Here is a 26,054-nt window from a genome sequence, read left to right on the forward strand (position 1 = left end):
AGATCATGTGAAACTAGTCTTTCTCTGACTGGCTTATTTCACTTAGCATAATACTCTCCAGGTCCCTCCATGCTCTCTTAAATGGTAAGAGAGCCTTCTTTTTTACAGCTGCATAGTATTCCATGTGTAAATGTACCACAGCTTTTTTATCCATTCATCAACTGATGGGCACTGGGCTGTTTTCAGATCTTAGCTATTGTAAATAATGCTGCTGTGAAAGTAGGTAGGGGTGCATATATTCTTCCTGTTTCAGACTTCTTAGGATATATTCCTAGAAGTGGTATCACAGGGTCAAATGTCAGTGCCATTTTCAATTTTTTGAGGCAGCTCCACATTATTTTCCATAGTGGCTGCACCAGTCTGCGTTCCCACTAGCAGTGTACTAGGATTCCTTTTTCTCCACATCCTTGCCAGCACTTGCTGTTTGTTGATTTATTTATTTAAATATATTTTTATTGATTTTAGAGAGGGAGAGAGAGAAAAAATCATCAATGATAAGAATTATTGCCAAAGCCGGTTTGGCTCAGTGGATAGAGTGTCGGCCTGCGGACTGAGGGGTCCCGGGTTCGATTCCGGTCAAGGGCATGTACCTGGGTTGCGGGCACATCCCCAGTGGGCGATGTGCAGGAGGCGGCTGATCGATGTTTCTCTCCCATCGATGTTTCTGGCTCTTTATCTCTCTCCCTTCCTCTCTGTAAAAAAATCAATAAAATATATTAAAAAAAAAAGAATTATTGATCGGCTGCCTCTTACACACCCTCCACTGGGGATCGAGCCTGCAACCTGGGCATGCACTCTGATCAGGAATCAAACTGTAACTTCATGGTTCGTGGTTGACACTCAACCACTGAGCCACACTGGCAGGGTGTTTTAATTTGCATCTCTCTGGTAATTAATGACATTGAATATTTTTTCATATGGCCCTTGGCCATTTTGTGTGTCCACTTTAGAGAGTGTCTATTCAAGTCCCCTGCCCATTTTTAAATTGAGTTGCCTTCCTTTTGTTGAGTTGTATGAGTACTTTATATATTTTGGAAATTAACCCCTTATCAGATGTATCATTGGCAAATTTGTCTCTCATACAGTGGGTTCCATTTTCATTTTGATGCTGGTTTCTTTTGCTGTGCAGAAGCTTTTCAGTTTGATGCAGTCTCATTGCTGATGATTAATTTCTAAACTTTACCTAGTAACATGTGCATTAATACTTATATACAAAAGGTGAAATTCCATTTCCTATCTCCTAAATCAACACTAAAAAAATTGTAAAATGTAAACATACAAATATCTGCTGAACCTCATCTATTTTTCTACCTCCATCTTCCCTTTTACAACCAAACTTCTTTTCTTTAGTATGTTTTTAAAATTTTTGATCTTAGAGAGAGTAAGGGGGCGGGGGGCTGAACATGGACGTTAAGGAGAAACATCAATCTGATGCCTCCTGCACGTCACCTACTGAGGTTGGGACTGCAACCGGGGCATGTGCCATAACTGGGAATCCAACCAGAGACCTTCTGGTGCATGGGATCATGCTCAACCAACTAAGCCACACCAGCAGGAACAGGGGGAGGTGGAGAGGCCCTCAGGGGAGATCAGGACGGCGCCAGGCACTGGCAGTGGATGCGAGTGGTGGTTTCATCAGCCACACTACTAGAGTTAATAAATGAATTCAGCAATGTAGCAGGATACAAAATTAACACCTAGAAATCTATGGCTTTTCTATACACCAATAATGAACTCACAGAAAGAGAAACTAAACAAACATTCTCCTTTACCATTGCACCAAAAAAATTAAGATACCTAGGAATAAACTTAAAGAGGTAAAAGACCTACTATACTCAGAAAACTACAGGTCGTTGAAAAAAAGAGATAGAGGAAGACATAAACAAATGGAAGAATATACCGTGTTCATGGATTGGTAGAGTCAACATCATTAAAATGTTCATACTACCCAAAGCAATCAATAGATTCACTGCAATCCCAATTAAGATACCAACCAAATATTTCACACACCTAGAACAAACTCTCCAAAAATTCATCTGGAATAAAAAAGACCCCGAATAGCTGCAGCAATCCTGAGAAAGAACAAAGTAGGTGGGATCTCAATACCAGATATCAAGCTGTATTACAAAGCCATTGTTCTCAAAACTGCCTGGTACTGGCACAAGAACAGACATATAGAACAATGGAATAGAATAGAGAACCCAGAAATCGACCCAAACCACTATGCTCAATTAATATTTGACAAAGGAGGCAAGAACATACAATGGAGTCAAGACAGCCTCTTCAATAAATGGTGTTGGGAAAATTAGACAGATACATGCAAAAAAATGAAACTAGATCACCAACTTACACCATACACAAAAATAAACTCAAAATGGAGAAAGGACTTAAACGTAAGACAGGAAACCATAAAAATCTTAGAAGAATCCATAGGCAGCAAAATATCAGACATATGCCAAAGCAATATCTTTACCGATACAGGTCCTAGGGCAATGGAAACTAAAGAGAAAATAAATAAATGGGACTACATCAAAATAAAAAGCTTCTGCACAGCAAAAGAAACCATCAACAAATCAACAAGAAAGCCCACTGCTTGGGAGAACATATTTGCCATTGTTATCTCCAATAAGGGTTTAATCTCCAAAATTTACAGGGAACTCATACAACTTAACAAAAGGAAGATAAACAATCAAATCAAAAAATGGGCAAAGGACCCAAATAGACACTTTTCGAAAGAGAACATAAAGAAGGCTGAGAGACATGAAAACATGCTCAAAGTTACTAATCATCCAAGAGATGCAAATCAAAACAACAATGAGGTACCATCTCACACCTGCCAGAATGGCTATCATCAACAAATCAATAAATGACAAGTGCTGGCGAGGGTGTGGAGAAAAAGGAACCCTCATGCACTGCTGATGGGAATGCAGACTGGTATAGCCACTGTGGAAAACAGCATGGCGTTTCCTTAAAAAATTAAAAATGGAACTGCCATTTGACCCAGTGATCCCACTTCTAGGAATATATCCCAAGAAAACGGAAACACCCATAGAAAGGATATATGCACCCCTATGTTCACAGCAGCACAATTTACCATAGCTAAGATTTGGAAACAGCCTAAGTGCCCATCAGCAGATGAGTGGATTAGAAAACGGTGGTACATTTACACAATGGAATACTACACTGCAGTAAAAAAGAAGGAACTCCTACCATTTGCAACAGCATCATGCTAAGCGAAATAAGCCAGTCAGAGAAACATAAATACCACATGATCTCACTCATTTGTAGAATAAAATGAGCAACATAAACTGATGAACAAAAATAGAGCCAGAGGGGAAAAAATATTTTAGAATATAATAGAAGTAATCCTGTTATTTGCAGAATTTTAATATTTCCTACTACTTTTGTGATATCATACTGTGTTAGTACAGTTTTGGTAATATTATTATACTTAAAATTCTTTTTTTCTTGAAATATTAATATTTATTGCATGTGATATTATATTTAAGATCATTTTTCTTGAATAATTGGTGTTTAATGCATGTAACATTATATTTAAAATCATTTTCTTGAGATATTAATGTTTATTGAATTTACTCATATATTTAAGATCATTTTTCTTAAAATATTAATGTTTATTGCATGTATCATTATTATATTTAAAATCGTTTTTCTTGAAATAAAAAATAAATTAATAAAAAAGGTCATGCACATGAAGACTCACCAGAGACAGAAGAGGAGAAAAATCATGTGAAGCTGGAAGCAGAGATTGTAGCGATGTGTCTACAAGCCAAGGATTCACCTTGGCAACAACCACCAGAAGCTGGGAGAGAGGCATGGAACAGATTTTCCCTCTGGGCCTCCAAAAGGAGCCAACCCTGCAGACACCTGGATTTCAGAATTTTGGCCTCCTGAAGTGTGGGATAATAAATGTCTTGTTTAAGCCAAAAAATATATAATAATAATAAAAATAAAAGAAGAATTAGGTAAAGTATGTCCTCCCATTTTAATTATTCATAAGAATCTCGCCAACGTATGTAATTTTCTGGAATTTAGACAGAACAGAAATCTAATTGTTCAAAGTATTCCAAGCCTGGTTCTCAAAATTCATAGAACTTTTCTGACTCATGTTCTAGTTTGATCACAGAACCTGACAACTGATATCTTCTCAGAAGTGTAAAGAGCTTCCTAAAACAAGCAGGGCTGGGAGTAGTTCAAGGAGTGCTACATAACCACCCATTCACTCTGGCGTGAGCTTTTTGGTAATTACAGCCAGAAACAAAGACAGGAAGCTGGAAATGAAAACAAGCTTCTTGGCGTCAAGCAAGATAGTCACAAAGCCCACATCCAGGGCTGGTAACCACCCTCAGTTGTCTGTCTTTTGAAAAAGACCAGCATATTAAGGCCTAGGAAAAGCCCTTCAACGGGCTCTTGAGGGTAAGATTGTATTTCGAACAGTACAATAATCAATGTTCAGAACAAACTGGAGTCAATAAGTTAAGAATCTAGGGTCCTTGGCTTGTGAATATTAGGAAATGCACCTTCTTTAGCAAGATTTACTTCCAAAATGCTTAAAAGTCAGAGATTTGGTACTAGGATTTTTTGAGAAATTTACTTGGGTGAGATTTTCAGATAATCCTGAATAATGAGTTCTTAACTCTCTCCACACTGAAAAAAAAAACAAAAACAAAAAAAAACCACTAAGCCAAGACAGGGCTACAGCTGTTCCATCCAAAGAGGGATTTATTGTGAAAAATAAGGAGTCAGAGAAACTAGATTCTAGTCTTTCCTCTGCCAAAAATCAGTTGGGTAATCTTGACTTCTCTTTGCCTGGGATGACTTCTTTGCAAAACAAGGACATTAGGCTACTTGATTTTTAAAATCCTTTCCAGTTCTAGTGTTCAAACATTAAGTATGAACATTAAAGGGCTATAGGATGGAAAAGGTAAATTACATTATGACAATTATCTTCCCTTTATTCATTCAACCAACATTTATTGAGGCTTCTATTGAGCTGGCCCATACAAAGCTCTACAAGTACTGGAATAAGTAAAAGAACTCCTGCCTTCATGAAGCTTTCTATTTAGTGAAAAAGGCAATAGCCAAGCAAATAAAATAAGGAAACAAGAGTCTGAGAACAATAGGAAAGACATCTTTTTTAGGTAGTGTGGGCAGAGAATGGGACCTTTGGAGAAGTTATGACTGTACCTAAATAATGAGAAGAAAAACAATATGAAGAATTTATGAAGAGCATTTCAGGCAAGAAACTTACCAGTATCTAGGTGCTAAAAAACTGTGAATTTGAGAAACTGGAAAAAAAAAAGATTGTAATAATAAAGCAGGAGAGTGGTACAAGATGATTTGAAGAGTAAGTGGGGGCCAGTGCAGTTTTGCCATTCTAAGAATTTCTGGACTAATTCTTTAGTATAGACATCACTTACAGGCTTTTAGTAACACTTCTTGTTATAGGAAATGGACTGGAAAGGGATACACTGGGAGTGGGGAAATCACTTAGGAGGCTGTGACAGGAGTACAGGCGAAGTGTAATGGTGGCTTGAGTAGCTTGCTGCAGGAGGGATTGGAGAAGGGGAGAGACTTAATATACCACGGAGGGAGAGTCAGAAAGGTTTACTACTGGGCAGTTTCTGCATATTTGAAAGAATGAAAGCAATCGATGTTGAGAAATAGTATTGTATTAAGTTATTGATTTGGGAAGAATGTTTTGAGTGGGGGATAGAACAGTTTAGAATAGTTGGGGGAAAATAGAGTTGTTTTGGACATGGTGTTTGTTATCTGTGCGACATCTTATGTAAGCAATGGGCATCCTGAACCCTCTGTTCTACCGATCTTATTTTGATTTTGGGCACAGTACTTACACACCTTTTTTCCACCTTTTATTTATCTTTTTATGCACACTGCCCAGCATATACCTGGGCATATAGTTGGTGCTTAATCAATGTTTAACAATGTCCTAACAAATAAACATCATTTCCCCTCAACCTTACATTTACCCATGTGCCTTCATCTAGATCAGTGGTTCTCAACCTTCCTAATGCCACGGCCCTTTGATACAGTTCTTCATGTTGTGGTGACCTCCAACCATAAAATTATTTTTGTTGCTACTTCATAACTGTAATGTTGCTACTGTTATGAATCGTCATGTAAATATCTGATATGCAGGATATATTTTCATTGTTACAAACTGAACATAATTAAAGCATAGTGATTAATCACAAAAACAATATGTAATTGTATATGTGTTTTCTGATGGTCTTAGGCGACCCCTGTGAAAGGGTCATTCGACCCCCAAAGGGGTTGCGACCCATAAGTTGGCGACTCACAGGTTGAGAACCAATGATTTAGATCATAAAATTCCAGATTATTCTAATCTAGGTCTACACACAGAACAATGCTAGGTCTACATACAGAAACTTAGAATAAAAGGGAATACCATTCTGGGTCCAATTTGCTGTGCAATCTGGCCAATTGTGGATATGTGTATTTCCCTAAGGCTGCTTTTAAAATTTCTAGCTTGAATTCCATACTTTGTGATTTACCATGAAAAACTCAAGACACTTCAACTTGGGGACATAGGGACCAATTTGCTTGTCAAAGTTATCACTGAACCAGAACACAGTACCTGAGTTTCAAACTTGAGTGGGACTCCCATAATTGTGGTCTTGACAGACCCTCTCTCCAGCCCCAATAAAATGATTTTAGGGATTATTAAAATGACAGCAGCAGCTTAATTGGCAAAAATCCACAAATATGTTTCAACTTCTGAAAGCCAACATTTTGGATTGGGCTGTTCTTTTTAAAAATCATTTGAGATTTCTAGTTTTTTTGTGGGATCTACTTTGCTTAGTAACAATTTTGTGGTAGATGACTAAATAGATCTTTTTTTTTTTTTTTTAGGGAAACTACATAAAAATCTGCTAAGTAGCCGAAACCGGTTTGGCTCAGTGGATAGAGCGTCGGCCTGCGGACTGAGAGGTCCCAGGTTCGATTCCGGTCAAGGGCATGTACCTGGGTTGCGGGCACATCCCCAGTAGATGTGCAGGAGGCAGCTGATCAATGTTTCTCTCTCATCGATGTTTCTAACTATCTCTCTCCCTTCCTCTCTGTAAAAGATCAATAAAATATATTTAAAAAAAAATCTGCTAAGTAACAAAGTTTTGCTAATAATTATCCCAGCCTTCCCTACCAGAAAGGCCCCCAGAGAATGGCTGGAGAGAGTAAGTATATTGCTTACTTCTTCCTTGTTCTCCCAAAGCAGTACTATCTGCTCTGTATGTACATGAAAGTTTGAAAATTTCTTAAGGCAGGGAGTTTTATATTCATATCTTCCAATTAGCTTGGCATAGTGCCTTACAATAAAGAGCTTACTTATTTTTCACTTGGGCATCTCATTCATGGGGAGATGAAAATATATTGTCTTTTAAGTAATTGCTTATCTAAGAGATACTCAGATACCAGGGAGTGCAACTAAACAAGAGTATAACTCAACTTTCTTCTTCCTGTTTGTTAGGTCTATTATTGGTAACAATTTTTTAAGTTGAACGCTTTTATTAGACCAAAACATGCTGCAGAGCTGCTTATAATCTTTGTCTAAAAATGAGGTCAAATGTTATTAAGATACAAAAGATAACTCTGCTCAATCCTCTTCTATTTCCAGTCAACACTCTGTCATCAATCCAAAAAGAATTAAAGAGAATAAAAATTTATAGGCATTCTCTTCCAATTCCAGTAATTCCCATCCTATATAGTAAAAGGCTAATATGCAAACTGTCCCCTTGGGAATGCGACCTGGAGACCTGGAGTTTGATCGCTCACTCTGACGTGTGCTGACTACCAAAGTGTGTTCCACTCTGGCGTGGAACATGGTGGGTGACCAGCGGTGGTGGCGGGGTGCTGAGGGAGTGAGGGAAGAAGGAGATGGGGAGGTGGGGAATTGCACAGTGGTGGCGCACGAGGCGGTGGGGAACCTGATCGGCCCTGATCGCCAGCCAGGCCTAGGGACCCTACCTGTGGGTGAATTTCGTGCACCGGGCCTCTAGTTGGTAATACAACTGAAATGCTTAACTGAAAAAAATTTCATGTTGGGCAGCTGAGATAAAATCATGACTAAATATTTGCCAATGCCACCCTCACTTAGCTATTCTTAGAATTACCTCCCTCAAATAATTCCTCAAATAAAAAACGAGGTGAGTCAAATCCACATTTAAAATGTAGAAGCCAAACCCCACACCCTCAAACACTGTGGCTGGGGTAGTAACTAAGTCTTGCAGCTGTGAGCCACACGAGGGAGACTTGCTATCTGCTCTTTCATTTTCCCAATGAGTAGCAGGTGCGCTCCTGTCAGCCCGTTAGGCAAGAGCTGATGGGGAGGACAAGGCATTTTAGAAAATTGCTTAAAGCAGCAGTTCTTTGAGCAATACAGGCATACCTCAGAGATACTGTGGATTTGGTTTCAGGCCACCGCAATAAACTGAATCACACAAATTCTTTGGTTTCCCAGTGCTGGTGCAGGGTCAAGTCTTTAATTTGTTAAAAAATGCAGTATCCGATTAAGTGCAATAAAACAAGGTATGCTTGTATTCATATCAATACTAAAGCACAGCAGCATATACTAACCATGCTCTCATCTGTCCTGGATATGTATTTTGTAGTTTCTTGAATAAATTACCAAAAATTAAGGTCATATGCTTGGCAAAATATGTACAATCCATAAATGTTGTGCAGTTATTTCTACCACATCTTCCCTTTCAATGGTAAACTGTTCTTATTTTAGGAGGTTCAACTTTCATAAGACATTGGAGACCCTAGTTTACCTTCCCTATTCCTATTTGGGATTCTACTTAAGGGAAAAGAGGGAGTGGAGGGATTATGATGAAATGTTTAAAAACTGCTAGGTTAAACCAAGTTTTAAACACATACTTTATGCAGGATGTCTCAAGCCCTTTAACATGATGATGTGCATTATTATTAGTCTTCAAGGGGGTAGGAGAATAAAGTGTATAGTATGTGCAAAGCTATGAGCTGTGGAATCCTTTTCATGGAATATGCTGTAGGATTGAGGGTTTCATGGAATTCAGCGGTGTTCTTTAAATCTAATAATAAAATAAAATGGTATAAATGGGATTGTTAAAGAATAACTTTAAACTGAAGATTACAGCAAAGTACTATTTTTCCTTAGATTTTTATTTTGTTTACATTTTCCCCTTTAAATTGATACACTAAACACATTGTAATAAAATGTGATGTGATGCCCTGGCTGGTGTGGCTCAGTTGGTTGAGCTTTCTACTGTGCACCAAAAGGTCACAGGTTAGACTCCTGGTCAGGGCACATGCTCAGGTTGTGGGCTCAATCCTCAGTAATGAGCGTGCAGGAGGCAGCCAATCGATGTTTTTCTTCCCTCTCCCTTCCTCTTTAAATCAATAAAAACATTTAAAAAATAAAATGCAGTGATATGACATGCCTGTTTTTATAAGCTAGCTTGGTATTTATGAAAAAAATCCTGTTCTGAGCTTAAAACATCCTGCTTAGAAACAAACTTGCAGAATGAGCAAAATTACCTGCACTTAGACATCCCTAGTCATAGAATATTTGTGCTTTTGGGATTTTTCCTAAATGGCATAAAACCCTCAAATAATTTCCAAGTTTTCCTACTAAAAAAACCTTCAAAAACCTAAAAAATGTTACTCCTAAAGGAAAGGTTGTAAATCAAGAATCCAAATAAAGTTTAATTTGTAAGGTGTAACTTCTAAAATGAAAGCATGGATAAAGCGGATGAAATATATAGTTAGATCTGGAATTAAACTCTGTAATTTAGCATGTATGAGACATACATTGAGACTGAAAAACTTGGCCAAGAGCATTTTCCTCATTTACAAAGTACTGGTAAGAATACTGCTTGCCCTGGCTGGGTAGCTCAGTTGGTTAGAACATTGTCCAATATGCCAACATTGCGAGTTCGATCCCCAGTCAGGGTATATCCAAAAAGAAACCAAAGAATGCATAGATAAGTAGAATAGCAATTAGATGTTTCTCCCTCTCTAAATTAAAATATTTTTTAAAAAAGGAATAGCTGCTTTACATGGTTGGTGTGATTATATTTGAGACCTAGCAAAATGCTGGGCAAGAGCAATTAAAAGGCTCCCAATAAATTATATCTTTTATTATTTCTATCACAACTAAACAAACTACCCTACCACAATGTAGTCCAAAATCCTCTCCTGGTATCAAGAACACTTGGCCAATGGAACATGATCCTGAGATAGCTGGGTAGCAAAAAAAGTAAAATCCACAGACAAGCAATTGTCAATCACTGTATTTTATTACAATACTACGGGCTCTGTGCACGAATTTGTGCACCTTGAAAGGAACTGTGGGCCACGAGGCTGCAGTGGGCACAAAGACTGGTCTCAGCCCATCCTTTGTGCCCCTGCATGGCCCCTCCCATCGTGGCCTTCAATCCCTGGTCTGCTGGAAGCCCTGTTCCCACCGCTGCCACTCCCACACGCTGACAGTGCTGGCCCTGCTCGCACCTGTTGATGGTGCAGAGCGAGCGGGGCCAGTGCCGTCTGCTGCCTTTATTGCCCCGCAGGAACAGGGGGAGGTGGAGAAGCCCTAGGGGAGATCAGGACCGGCACTGGGCATCGGCAGTGGGTGTGAGCGGCGGCTCCATTGCCAGCAGTGGGTGCGAGCGGGGCCATTGCCAGCAGTGGGTGTGAGAGGTGGCTGCCAATACTGATTGCCCCTCAGAAGCAGGGGGAGGTGGAGAAGCCCTGAGGGGTGATCGGGGCTGGCAGCCGCCGCTCGCACCCACCAACCATGCCGAGTAATTGGGGCTGGCGCTGGGCCCAGCAGTGGGTGTGAGCAACAGCTCTGGTACCGGCAGCTGGTGTGAGTGGGGCTGGTGCCGGCAGCAGGTGCAAACACTGGGCAGGACCATGGTGTGCAGGAGCAAATAATTTTCAGTAAGCACCAGGGGCTCACCCCGATGACAGTGAACAGCACCCCGCCTTGGTCTGGTGCCCCTGCTCACCTGCTCCACCATTCTGCCACAGCTGGTGCCCACCATGTTCCACGAGTGCCCCCTGGTGGTCAGCGCACATCATAGCAATTGACTGTTCTATGTGCATATTAGGGTTTTATATATTTAGACTAGTGGCCTGGTGCATGAAATTCATGCATGGGGAGGGAGGTCCCCTGAGCCCAGCCTGCACCCTTTCCAATCTGGGACCCCTGGCTCCTAACCGCTCACTAGTCTGCCTGCCTGCCTGCCTGATGGCCATTAACCCCTCTGCCTGCCTGCCTGATGGCCCCTAACCCCTCTGCCTGCCTGCCTGATGGCCCTTAACTCCTTTGCCTGCCTGCCTGATTGCCCCTGCCTCTGCCTTCCTGATCACCCCTAACTGCCCTCCCCTGCCAGCCTGATCTCACCCCTACTGCCCTCCCCTGCCAGCCTGATTGCCCCTAACTCCCTGCCAGCCTGATATCGCCAACTGTCCTCCCCTGCCGGCTTGATCGCCCCTAACTGCCTCTACCTTGGCCCCCACCACCATGGCTTTTTCCAGAAGGAAGTTGGACGTCTGGAAGATGGCCAATTGACCTGGTCTAATTAGCATATTACCCTTTTATTAGTCTATAGAATAGGATTCCTTAAATGGGGGGGGGGGGAGCCTTCTTCAACAGGAAGAGATGCTCTTGGCAGATAAAAATACATAATCCCTATATCTGGACTGATATCCAGCAATATGCACTATACTGCCAAACTGATCATTAAAAAATTGAACCCCTTGCTTACACCTTACACCAAACAGCTGTTGCCCTTAAAACCCCTCCTCAGCCCCCACCTTAGGTTCTGCCTTCACAGTTCACCAGATTAGGTTGTGATTGGTCGGTTTCTATGCCAGTCAGCGTCAAAAGCTTTGCCTCCTAGGTAGCCATTGGCTCCTCACAGTTCACCCAGATTTGGTTCTGACTGGTCATTTTTTATGCCAGTCAGTGTCTCTGGGCCTATCTCCAGGCCTGATCAGAGAGGCAGGGCTGATCAATAGCCACCCCAGGCTGCTGGTGAGAGGGCTGAACTGCTAATCTCTCAGACAGAAAGAGGCGTAGCTGCTGGCAAGGTCTGCTGATCAGCCCCGCTTCTCTCTCTCTCCCCAAGAGGTCAGTTCAGCCCACTCACCAGTCCCCACCCACCGGAGCCTGATGCACACAGCCTGGCATTTGGTTGAGGCTTCAGTCATTTTGGACATTACGGACCTTGGGTTTTTATATATTGGGATACTTAGTGTACCAATTGAAAAGGAAAAATGTAAACAAAATTAAAGTCTAGGGAAAAATGGCACTTCTCCTTAATCTTCAATTTAAAGTTATTCTTTAATAATCCATTTACACCATTTTATTATTAAATTTTAAAGAACATCACTGCTGAATTTTAGACTAAACAATGAATGAGTAGAAATGATGACACCACAAGTTAAGCAGAGGACGTAATATTGATCAAAAAGTTGAATGTAAAATCTACCTTGGCTAGAACTGAACATTGATAACTTTTTCCAAAGAGAAAATATAACTTGAATCATAAAGGTTCATTTTTTTATATAGTCCAATACCATGTTAATTAGAAACTCATGATTTGATAAAAACAGTTTTACTTAGTTACATTCGACTTCTAAAATCCTACTGGGCATGCTATTTGCCATGTTTTATTTTCCTGAGATAACTATCTACATTTCTTATTTTAAAATATTTTTTTTATTGATTTCAGAGGAAGGGAGGAGAGGCATGGAAGCATCAATAATGAGAATCATTGATCAGCTGCCACCTGCATGCCCCCTGCATGGGGATTGAGCCTGCAACCCAGGCATGTGTCCTTGACTGGAATCAAACCTGGGACCCTCAGTCCAAGGCTGACGCTCTATCCACTGAGCCAAACCAGCTAGGGTTCTGCATTTCTTAAAAACGAGAAATGAGAGTTTGCCTATGACTGAAGTTTCAAGATAGTTTGGTGCTATTAGCTAACATGTTACAGTTAGAATACTGTATCTGTAGTTCAGAAGTGCTTTGATTGGATTCCATTTTAGAAAGACATTCAAAATAACAAAAACATTCTTCTAACAGCAAATAATGTTCCCACTTTTTAAAAAATGTTTTTATTGATCTTTTAGAGAGGGAGGGAGAGAAACATTAATGTGAGAAACATTCATCAGTTGCCTCCCATAAGCACCCTGACCAGAGATCGAACCTGTAACCTAGGTATGTGCCCTGACTGGGAATCAAACCAGGTGACCTTTTGGATGACGCTCAGCCAACTGACCACACTGGCCAGGGCTCTCCCACTTTTTATTTGACATATTGATATTTCCATAAACTTGTAAGTGGAAGATAAGCTGTTCAATAAAAGCCATTTCATATGTACAATATACAGAAATTATTTAAAAGTCTGTTCATATAATGGATTCTTTGGGCACTAACAAAAAACTAAGATACAAATAATTGACTAAAAATGAAACTATCATTAAACCAAGAAACACAGGAACTGCACTTCATTTCAGGGGGTAAAAATATCAATCTTACCGTGTTAGAAGAATAAAATACATTTGTCATAGTATACATTATCATATTCCCTTAAAGCAGAGAGTAAAGTTTTAAATTAAAAAGTGTTCATATTACTTGTCTATACATTTAGGAACTAACTTCATACCACTAGTTACACACCATTCTCTCATCATGCAAAAAAAAAACAACAAAAAAAAAACCTCAGTTGTTTCCTAAGGTCTACTTAAGTCAAACAATAAACTAGTAATAGCAAATTAATTAGCAGGCTGTAAATCAGAGCGGTGTAGAAATTCTGCAGTTGAATTGTATTTCTTGTCTATAGTACTGCTGCTATTAAATCCGTTTTCTCCACATATTAGAAGAAAAAAAAATAGGCATTGATAGTCAAAATAAGATTTTCATTGCTACAACAAATGACAGAATATGTGAGAGAAGGAAGAGTTCCTAATGTTACAGCAATCTTTGTGATCTATATATATAAAAGCCTAGGCGACTGGTCGACCGGTTGCTATGACGCACAGACCATCAGGGGGCAGATGCTCAACACACAGGTGTAGACACATGGAAGAGACTAATAAATCTCAGAGGGGAAGGGGCAGTGGGGAGGGCGGAAAGAGATTAACCGAAGATCTTATATGCATACTAGAGGCCTGGTGCATGGATTCGTGCACTGCTGCGCCCTCTCGCAATCTGGGACCCTTCGGGGGATGTTGAAATGCCAGTTTTGGCCCAATCCCTGTAGGCAGGCCGAGGGACCCCACTGGTGCACGAATCTGTATACCAGGCCTTCAGTTCTCTATAAAGGTAAAGGGTCATTGTGTGCATATATGTGGAAAGGAGTATGAAACAAAGGCAGGTGGTTAGGACAGACATATAAAGGGAATGCTAAAACTATATTAGAATTATATTTGTTTGAAAAAACTGATCTGAAGTCTGCCAATCAAGTGTACAAAAAAAGAGCAGACATTAGTGCAAGTTTAACCTGATAATTTATTTGTGAATAAAGCTAGTTTTGGTGAGGAAAAAGTTTAATCCTTTCCCTGAAAACATAAACAAACTCAAAAGGAATTTTAAAGGTAGTAGGCCAGAAAATGCAATAGTAATTCTTGTAATCTTTTTTATTTAAAGAGAAAAATCAAGTTGAAATGTGTTAAAATACTTTTCAGATTGAATATTTATCAGCCTATATAATCTGTTGTTCCAATTGGATTTTGACTTAAATTTTATACGAGCTATCACATCTAGAAGTGAAGAAAATAAATTAAATCCCCTCCCCCTTCCCAAGATATTATTTAACCTCTAAAGCATAAAAAGCTATGTAATATCTTATACAAATTAACCAGTGTTCTTAAAAAAGTAATGCAGTTTTGGACTGATGATATGCTGTATTTGTGGTGAAGTACTAGGCACAAGAATATGTATATATATATATATATATATCAATTAGGCATTTTCAAGTCTAATTAGTCTCTAAAGTTATTTAATTCTTGGCAACATTGGTATGCATTTTGGTACTTAAGTCATGAATTGTAGAGAACAAGAGCAGTAAAGTATAGCAACAGGGTCTGTATCAACAATGAGTGTTGAACAAATCTCTTCTATGAACTCTGTGATTTGTTTTGCAGTTGGTCACTTGTAGTAGATCCTGCAAAGATAAAAGAGAAACAATCAACATAATTTGTTTATTGTATAGTCTCAACGTTGGAACTCCCTGAGCTAAAGTTCCCTTCCACCACCATTGATGATTAACAAATAAAAAGATCTAAAGAACAAATATGGTATATTTCACGTAGGTAAAATAGTCTGATATAAAGAATCTGCATACCCCTAAATATTCTAAAGAGCAGAACTGGAGTGTCAACTTGGTGACAAGACAAAAACGTTTCAGACTCACATTTCTGTGAGTAAATCACAGGTGGATAGCTGAGTTAATTACAACTCAAATACCCAATGCTATAAAAAGATGGCATTTATGTTATCAAAATTATAAAATATTTAAATATATAAAATTTATATATTTTATAAAATATTTCTTCAGATTCTACATATGCTACTTTAAAAAAAAATAAAAACAACAAAACAGAGGTCAGGGGAGAAGAATAACGCTAAAAAAGTAATGGGTTCTATAAAACCTGGAGATTTTAAAAGCTGGTAAGATTATTTTTTAAACCAAAAGGGTAGAGGATAACGAACTTTCTTCCCTGTTTTATTTTATAGTCTTTTCTATCTTTGTATACTTTATGAAGCTAGATAGAATATATTCCTATGTAAGTAGTACTTCATCTCCACTGAAGAAAAATCAAGCACTGTGCTAATACAAATTTTAATCATTATCTTTAAATGATAAAATATACTTATGTACTATATGTGTGAAATCTAATATCTTACAAATAGAAAGACAAAAAGAGCTATTTTCAAAAGCTGTGGTTTAAAAAAAGAAATCCCTCTAACCTTTGGCACAGTGTTGCTGGTGCAAATTCCCAAAGGCAAATAAGGTATTTACAGTGTTTGACCAGAGTTACTAAGAATTGATGTTGAAAGTCTGAGCAGAAACTGATGAAAACTCATAACCAAAGAAACATTCATTTTTACATCAAAATAAATCACTACGATATAGGTGGTAAATGGGAAACAAAGAGCAATTAGGAGAAAGGCCAACTAAAAATGGGTAATAAATTCTAAAAAAGGAGAAAACCAAGATGGCGGCATAGGTTAACGCCGGAGATTGCTGCCTCGAACAACCACTTCAAAAAACAACTAAAAGACGGAACGGACATCATCCAGAACCACAGGAAGGCTGGCTGAGTGGAAATTCTACAACTAGGAGGAAAGAGAGTATCATACCCAGACTAAGAGGAGGCGCAGTGCTGAAGTGAAGTACTAAAGTGTGGAGTGCACGTGGAGCGGGCTGGAGGCGGAGGGCACGGTTGTTGTTTTCAATCGGGAGGGAGTTTCAGACTCTGAGCTCCAGATCCGGGCGAGTCTCTAGGGACCCAGACTCAAACGGGAGAAGCGGGACTGTCTGGCTTCAGTCGGAACTCGAAGGCAGCTTTCTCTCCGAGGTTTGCAGCGGTTGCTGGGACTCTGAGAGGCAGAGCCCCTAGGGACGGAACTGAGAGCAGCCATAACTGCTCGCTCCGGCCCGCCCTGTAGACCCCCGGGGACCTGCCCCGCCCAAACCCTGCACAGAGCCATTTGCCGGATAGCCTCAGGCAAATGCTAGATTAGCACCGCCCTAGAGATCCAGCACAGAAGCTCTCCCACTGCAGACACAGCAGACTCTCATAGCCAGTTAGCCTGGAGGTCAAATCACCCCCGGTATTGCCGACAACAATCAAGGCTTAACTACAACAAGACTGCACACAAAGACCACTAGGGGGTGCACCAAGAAAGCATAAAAAATGCGGAGACAAAGAAACAGGACAAAACTGTCAATGGAGGATATTGAGTTCAGAACCACACTTTTAAGGTCTCTTAAGAACTGTCTAGAAGCCGCTGATAAATGTAGTGAGATCCTCAAGAAATCTAATGAGACCCTCGATGTTATGATAAAGAACCAACTAGAAATTAAGCATACACTGACTGAAATAACGAATACTATACAGACTCCCAACAGCAGACCAGAGGAGCTCAAGAATCAAGTCAAAGATTTGAAATGCGAAGAAGCAAAAAACACCTAACCGGAAAACAAAATGAAAAAAGAATCCGAAAATACGAAGATAGTGTAAGGAGCCTCTGGGACAGCTTCAAGCGTACCAACATCAGAATTATAGGGATGCCAGAAGATGAGAGAGAGCAAGATATTGAAAACATATTTGAAGAAATAATGACAGAAAACTTCCCCCACCTGGTGAAAGAAATAGACTTACAGATCCAGGAAGCACAGAGAACCCCAAACAAAAGGAATCTAAAGAGGACCACACCAAGACACATCATAATTAAAATGCCAAGAGCAAAAGATAAAGAGAGAATCTTAAAAGCAGCAAGAGAAAGAAACTCAGTTACCTACAAGGTAATACCCATACGACTGTCAGCTGATTTCTCAACAGAAACTTTGCAGGCCAGGAGGGAATGGCAAGAAATATTCAAAGTGATGAATACCAAGAACCTACAACCAAGATTACTTTATCCAGCAAAGCTATCTTTCAGAACTGAAGGTAAGATAAAGAGCTTCACAGATAAGGAAAAGCTAAAGGAGTTCATCACCACCAAACCAGTATTATATGAAATGCTGAAAGGTATCCTTTAAGAAGAGGAAGAAGAAGAAAAAGGTAAAGATACAAATTATGAACAACAAACATGCATCTATCAACAAGTGAATCTAAGAATCAAGTGAATAAATAATCTGGTGATCATAATAGAATCAGGGACATAGAAAGGGAATGGACTCACTATTCTTGGGGGGCGGGGGAAAGGGGTGTGGGAGATGCGGGAAGAGACTGGACAAAAATCGTGCACCTATGGATGAGGACAGTGGGTGGGGAGTGAGGGCGGAGGGTGGGGCGGGAACTGGGAGGAGGGGAGTTATGGGGGGAAAAAAGAGGAACAAATGTAATAATCTGAATAAAGATTTAATTCAAAAAAAATAAAAACAAAACAAAACAAAAATTCTAGAAAAGGCATATAACAATTATTCAAAATAAAGTCTGTTCAAGTTAAATATAAGCTAAACAGGTTATAGTGTATACAATGGAAATGAAATACTGAATAAAGTAAACTGTATCACCCTGGCTGAATAGCTCAGTTGGTTAGGGTGCCATCCTGATATGCCAAGGTTTCAGGTTTGATCCCAGGTCAGGAATCAATCAGTGAATACAAAAATAAGTGAGACAACAAATTAATGTGTTTTTTTTCTCCGTCTCTCTCCATTCCTCTCTTTCTCTAACATCAATAAATAAAAATTAAAAAACGAAACAGAAAACAAACTATACAAAAGGCTAAATAAAGCCTAATATGGAATATCAAAAAATACTGTAATAGTATTTTTATTATAATGAGAGTTATCAGATTCTATCACAGAATACTGATATTTCACACATGCTCACCAAAACAATATAATAATTTACTTTCCTAAGACTTAGCCATCCAAAGCATAACAAATAAAGTTACATCTCGACTGAAAAGCATGTTTGCAACTACAAAGAGTAGGTAAAACAGGCACAACATCTGTATTAGTGGTGTAGAAGATTCACCTTCATGGAATACCAAAATAACAGCTTGTTAAAAATAAATAAATAAAATCTATTTCCTATGACTGATCAAGAGTTGGTAGGCTGCAGGGGCAGACTGTCTGATACTTAAAAAAACAAAACAAGCCCTGGTCTGTGTTGCTCAATGGTTAGTCAGCCTGAGCACTGAAGGGTCAAGGGTTCAATTCCTGGTCAAGGGCATGTACCTGGATTGTAGGTTCCATTACCGGCCCCAGTTCAGAGCATGTGCAAGGGGCAACCAATCGAGAGACACATGATGTTTCTCTCTCTCCCTCTGCCCCCTTCCACTCTCTCTAAAAAAACCAATGGAAAAAATATCCTCAGGTGAGGATTTATAAAAAACCAATTAGCCAAATAACCTGTCAATCCAAGAGTCAAAAGAATCAACACTGAAAACATATCATACAATTTGTACCCAAAGGGATATTAAAACAAATCTTCCATATTAAAAACATTTCTTCTAAAGTTTAAACCTTAATTTAGATTATGAAATATCAAACAGGATCTAAAACATTAAAAACAAAATACAGCTTAATATGAAGACAAACATCATTGCTTAAAATCAAGTAAACCAAAACACATTAATATATAATATAAAATATGGTCTTAAATCAACTCTTGGCATAAAAAACTTTATTATTTTGAGATTGGCCACAGGTGTTTAAATTTTAGAAACTTTTGGCATAATTGAATGCCAGCAAAATATTCTGAGGTTCTTTAAGTTTAAAGCAAAATAAAGTCTATTAGGCACAAAGGATTACAAGAGTCTCAGGAATATTTCTTAAACACCTAACCTTGATTTGATTCTTCCATGCTCATACTTTCTCCAGTTGCATTCTCTAACATTTCTTCATCTTCATCATCTTCATGTAGATCTTTTGAAATTAATTGCCTAGCTAATTTCATATTCAGTCCTTCATTGTAGTGAAGCTTCCTTTTCATTTCAAACTGTCGCTTTTTTTCTATAAAATACAAAAAATAGACTTAGGAAGTCTTTAGCTCAAGGACTGGCAAACTTTACAGCCTATATCTGTTGGTACTGCTGGAACATAGTGATGCTCGTTTGTTTTTGTAATGTTTAAGGTTGCTTTTGTGCTCAAAGGCAGAGCTGAGTAGCTGCAATAGAACAATATGGCATATAAAACCAGAAGTATTTACTTTCTTGCCTCTAAAGAAAAAGTTTGTCAATTTCTGCTTTAGATGGTTCAGGAATATCTTAATTGGAATACAAGAATAAAGCCATTGAGTAGCTCTATTTGTGAAGAAAATTTAAAGATATTGAAAAACTTTCCAGAAAGAGTTGAATAGGAGAAAAAAGCAAACTATAATACTGTGTGTGTGCGTACTGACAGTCTGAGCAGAAACTGATGAATACTATGTAGAAGTATTATATACAAAGCCTGCATGTATGTGCATGCATACATATGGAGAGAAAATAAGACTCAGTAAGTAACAGTGGCTAATTCTGGGCCAAGAAACTATGGAATAATTTTAATATTTTCAAGTTTTTATAATTAAGAAAAAGTTTAAGAAATTCTTACTATTCATTAAGAAATTACTAGGATTTAAAAAAATACTGGCTAAAAACGCAACCTCATCCCCAGAGTACTTTTACGAAAAACCTATTATTACAGTTATTATAGTGAAGTAATTATGGACTATTCTTTTATTTATATTCACCATAGAAACATTAAACAAGCAACAAATAAACATAGCTGATCATAATTAATAGACAGCATTTTAAAGATCAACTGTTTATGAAGAAATAAGTCTAAGATTTTAAAATTTCTTAGACCTGTAAATTAAAAAAACAAAAAAGGGGGTTGATATAAAATTGCCAACTATTTATTTTGTCAAACAAGAGAGCATTCAAACTCATTCACCATAGTTTTATTATGGCATTCATAAAAATATTTTAATGCCAAAAAGGCATAAAGAAATAGAAATCTCTCAGAATACAGCTATTCAAAGTACTTCCTCAATGTCCTCTAAATCCAAGTTTTTATCATTATGTATACTTATGTTTTACAGGCATTTATAATTCATATCACCACTCATCAATCACTTTCAGGAAAGTTCTGAGACCAACATCCATTTCAGCATTCCATAAAGATCTTGCCAAGTATCTTTCTTCTTCTGTGCTTATAGATTCCTTTGTGATTTGTTTTACTCTTTCAGAGTACCATATTGTAAAGAGGATTGAAATTAAGATTAAAAAAAAAAGACCATTAAAAGAGACCAAGTTCTCATGACTAAATTTTTAGTTATGCCTTTAAAGTATTCAGATGATGTAGTACAAAGCAATATAAAAAAATAAAACATTCTAATTGCCTCCAATACCATATAAATTTACTAAAAAGATAACACTTTTTCTCATTACAAAGTAACACAATTTCATGAGAAGCATAGTAAAATTCTGCCACGTACAGAGCAGGTTTACATAATTTAAAAATGATTATAAAGTATGAGAAACAATTTTATCCCCTGTATCACAGATTCCTGATTTCCCCCTTTATATTTTCAATGTTTTTTACTATGTAATATACATACATTTTTGTGTATTTGTTCTATTATCTTTGTAATATTAGTGTGGTTTCAAACCGTGCTTCATGACTATTGAGTCACAATTAGCATTTAAAGAAAAAAAGAAGAACAGAAAAAACTGACACATCACATATAGTAAAGGGGAATACTCTTGTGCACTTTTTATTTTTGTAATTTTATGTACACATGTATATTAAATGGGATTTCATTAAATATGTTTAAAAAACATTAAACACTGGGAAACTGAATTACTAGATCAAAAGATGTTTTGTTTTTAGTTTTCATTTTCCATGCCTACCAATAGTAATATGAGTAACCTATTTCTCCACATTCACACCAAAAGAGATACTTTCTTTTTAATCCGTGTTGATCTGAAAGGAAAGAAAGGTACCATGGCACTTTTAATTTGTAGTTCCTTATTCCTACGAGTTGATATAATAGTATATATTTTTTTTTTTGGTGAATTATATTTATAGCCTAAGAAAATTATTTCTTTTTAATTTTAAGAGATAATAAACTTGGTTTTGCTTGTTATAGATATACTAGAGGCCCGGTGCACAAAAATTTGTGCACTCGGGGGGGAGGGGGGGGTCCCTCAGCCCGGCTTGTGCCCTCTCGCAGTCTGGGACCCCTCCGGAGATAACGACCTGCTGGCTTAGGCCTGCTCCCGGGTGGCAGAGGGCAGGCCCAATCCCTAGGTGCAGGCCCTGGTCGGGCTCAGAGCAGGGCTGATTGGGGAGTTGGGGTGCCGCCCCTGTCATGCACAGAGCAGGGCGGATCGGGAGGTTGTGATGCCACCCTCAGTCACGCTCAGGGTAGGGCTGATTGGGGGGTTGGGGCACCGCCCCCTGTCACACTCAAGGCAGGGTCGATGGGCAGGTTGCGGCACCACCCCCTGTCACACACAGAGCAGGGCCCATCACGGGGGTTGGGGCTCTGTACCCTGTCACACACAGAGCAGGGTCGATCAGGGGTTTGGGGAGCTCCCCCATCACGCACAGAGCAGGGCCCATCAGGGGGTTGGGAAGCTCCCCCCTGTCACTCACAGAGTAGGGCCGATAGGGGAGTTGGGGCACCGCCCCCTGTCACACACAGAGCAGGGCAGATCAGGGGGTTGGGGCGCCACACCCTGTCACACTCAGGGCTGGGCTGATGGGGAGGTTATGGCTCTACCCCGTCACACACAGAGCAGGGCCCGTGGGGGGCAGTTGAGGCGTCGCCCTCTAACACCCACAGAGCAGGGCCGATCAGGGGGTTGGGGCGCCACATCCTGTCACACACAGAGCCGCAGAGCAATCAGGGGATTGGGGAGCTCCCCCCTATCAGGCACAGAGCAGGGCTGATCAGGGGGTTGGGGCGCCTTCCCCTGTCACGAACAGAGCAGGGCGGATAGGGAGGTTGTGGCTTTGCCCCGTCACACACAGAGCTGCAGGGCGATCAGGGGGTTTGGGTGCTGGCCCTTGTCACGCTGATCCCGGTGCCGGGAGGCTTCGCGGCTCCGCTGATCCCAGTGCTGGGAGGCATATTACCCTTTTACTATATAGGATAGAGGCCTGGTGCACGAGTGGGGACGGGCTGGTTTGCCCTGAAGGGTGTCCTGGATCAGGGTGGGGGTCCCCACTGGGGTGCCTGGCCAGTCTGGGTGAGGGGCTGAGGGCTTTTTTCAGGCTGGCGGGTGACTGAAGCTCCCAACCGCTCCTTTTTTTCTTTTTTCTTTTTTTTTTTACTTTGGGCCAGCTTTAGCTCTGAGGCTCCAGCTCTTAAGCCTCCGCTACTGAAAGCAGGTTTATGGCCTTTGTTTACCTTCTGTATTTGAAACAATGTTGCGATCCTGCTGGCTGAAGCCCGGTGACTAAAGCAGGTTTCTGGGGTTTTGTTTAGCTTCTATATTTGTAACATAGTTGCTTAGAGTTGCAGCTCAGAGGCTGACAGCGGCAGGCGGGGAATGCTGGAGTCCTCCGTCACTGAAGCAAGCAAGCCTCATGTTCGCTTCCAGCTGCCTGGCTGCTGGCCGCCATCTTGGCTGGCAGTTAATTTGCATATCGCCCTGATTAGCCAACGGGAAGGGTAGCAGTCGTACGCTAATTACCATGTTTCTCTTTTATTAGATAGGATTCTAGTTTTGGAATACTCAAAATTTATTACATAATTTAATAAATTTCTATTCACTTCACAGAAAGCTGCTAATATACAAATGGTCTTAGTCTTCTTTGAATATTTTCATTTTATCTACAATCCTTGTATGGCAGAGTAACATAATGCAGAGTACAAGGGCATTCTGGTTTCAGGCCCAGATGTAATAATAATGAACTAACCACATGGATTAGACAAGTGAATTATTCTTTTTTTTATATTTTCTTTTACTATCCTACAAACTAATATAATGGAGAATATACCAATTATTTTAAGTTCTTAAAAGTTAATATTTACTGAGCACTTATATATAATATGCCAAGAAGCAGTGCTAAGTGCTTTAAATTTATGTAATTTAATACCAATGGCTCTCAATATTTCTAAAGCTCCCGATTTAGAAATGAGGAAATGAAGACTCAGAGAAATTAAGCGAATTAGACAAATGACATATCTGAAGTACAAACTTAGATCTGTCTTGACTCCATAGCCAGTATCTTAATTGTTATGCTATCAGTTACAAGACAATTTTTTTCAAAAAATTCCGTCAATAAACAAGGCTTTTTATAATACATGTAATTTGTTTATAAGTAATAAACATGCACATACGTATATATGCATCAGTAACTCTACTAGTGGAAACTGAACATGTGAAATTGCCAACTACTCAACAGTTCCCCCTGCTGGCTAATTCCCAGAAGTACAATTTAAGGAAAAAACCCTTAATGAAAATTGTCAATATAGGTTAATAATAAATTCCCTGTTCTCAATAGATCATGTTTTTAGAGAATAATGAAAAAAACAACATACAGAATTTCTATCTGAAACCCTTTTAAGGGCCTTTTGGGGTATATGTTGGGAAAATAGAAGTCAGGAAGTCACTGTGGATACAAAAATATAATACAACTTGAGATTATGCTATGACAATTAGGCTCAGACTATCATAATTTCATTGAATAAGCTATATTCTAAGGATGTGAGGAAGGAATAACAAATTATACCTTAGCAGCTGCCTATGACAAAGATTCTGAACTTCTTTTACAATATGTAGTCTCTACATTTCAAAGCTCTAAGTACACTACTACTCTCTTTTTTTTCTTTTTCTGAGGATATGAGGGTGTTTCTTGCATCTTTTTTTCCTACACATAGGCTTATGGTTTTTTCCTTTTAAAAACAGTTTAAAATAAATTATATAAACAATTTTTAATTCTTAAAACGATTCTACATTCATACAATTCAAAAGGTATAAAAAGCAAGGTGAAATATCTTCCTTCTCTCCAAACCTCCATACATAACCACTGTTACTGCAAAAACAGAAATAATGAGTAGATAGCAATGCCTTACTGTATATGTGCTATATGGGCCACAAAGGCCTTTTCCATCCTTGTTGAGAGGTTATCTTTATCTTCTTTCCTATGACACTATCATTCTTTGTATGATGGAACCTAATAAAAACCTTCTTACTATGCCTGACTATCTGGAATTATTAAGGTTTTTCTGCCTTGAAACAGAAAAAGCACAAACAACTGGGAAATTAGCTTTTATTTCTATTCACTTTAAAACCAAACACTCAATGACTCTAAAAGCGTTAATCTAATAAATATTTACTGAGCATCTACTCTATGCCAGGCACTAAAGAAGTACAGAGGAACATCAATAATTACTTTAAAGATGGTACTATTTTCCCAAATTCTTGATATCGAGGTGGAAACGACTGTCAATACAATAAACACACATAAGTAGAATTTGAATTTAAAAATGTTGCTCCCAATCTCTCTCATCCACTTTTCAAAAAGGAAAACCATTTTACAATCTTCCAAATAATGGGTTTATTTTAAGCAAAAATTATTGGCATAATGCTGAAAGCAGAACAGGAAATAAAACTACCTTGTTCTTCAGGTGAGAGGTCACTGTCTTCATCTTCACTGCTTTCTTGTACATGAACCTGATACTTTGACTCCGAGCCTTCAGCAGCAGCTAATCTAAACAATCATTTGCAAAGAAATCAACACTCTCATATTCTTATATTAACTCAGTGACTTGTTTAACTTTTGAGTACCATTAAAACATCTAAAGCTCATTAATATACTAGCTATAACTTGATGAGGAAAATAAAAAGCAAGAGAGTGAGATGGGTGTAGAAACCAATACGCAACAAGAAGACTGGAGGGTGAGAAATCAATGAACAGCAAAGAAATAGAGCTTTTGTTTAGAAATGCAATTATTTTTGCCTTCCTCACATTTATCTTTAAAACTCAGGAGGCAGCAATATTAAAAAAACAAAACAAAAAACCACAATCAGTGTATTAGGCTCTGGTACTCTAATCTTTGTCACCTGCATACCTTGATTTTAATCTAGAAACAAGACTATAAAAGTTATGAAAAATCCAGATATACTTAGCACATGCTTTTTATTTACACTTGTACAAGTAAAATGCCTTTAACGCTGCACAATTAAAAACAGCATAAGTGCCCTGGCTGGTTTGGCTCAGTGGATAGAGCATTGGCCTGCAAACTGAAGGGTCCCAGGTTTGATTCCGGTCAAGGGCACATGCCGGGTTGTGGGCTCGGTCCTGGGTGGGGGGCTTGCAGGAGGCAGC

The 26,054-nt window shown here is 39.0% G+C and overlaps 1 protein-coding gene across 1 annotated transcript in view; it reads right to left on the reverse strand.

Annotated features, from left to right (window-relative positions):
• Window positions 1–13,136: 13,136 nt before the first annotated feature.
• The window catches only part of PPP1R2 (protein phosphatase 1 regulatory inhibitor subunit 2), a 35,596-nt gene continuing 22,678 nt past the window's right edge, over window positions 13,137–26,054 (reverse strand). The window contains exons 4-6 of the mRNA XM_081085332.1: window positions 25,342–25,436; window positions 19,575–19,742; window positions 13,137–15,215 (exon numbers count right to left, since the gene is read on the reverse strand). Coding sequence (XP_080941458.1) covers window positions 15,169–15,215; window positions 19,575–19,742; window positions 25,342–25,436 — 310 coding nt within the window. The 3' untranslated portion in view covers window positions 13,137–15,168. The remainder of the gene's footprint in view (window positions 15,216–19,574; window positions 19,743–25,341; window positions 25,437–26,054) is intronic.

Source organism: Myotis nattereri, assembly GCF_964212035.1.
Source record: "Myotis nattereri genome assembly, chromosome: 3".
Taxonomy (NCBI): domain Eukaryota; kingdom Metazoa; phylum Chordata; class Mammalia; order Chiroptera; family Vespertilionidae; genus Myotis; species Myotis nattereri.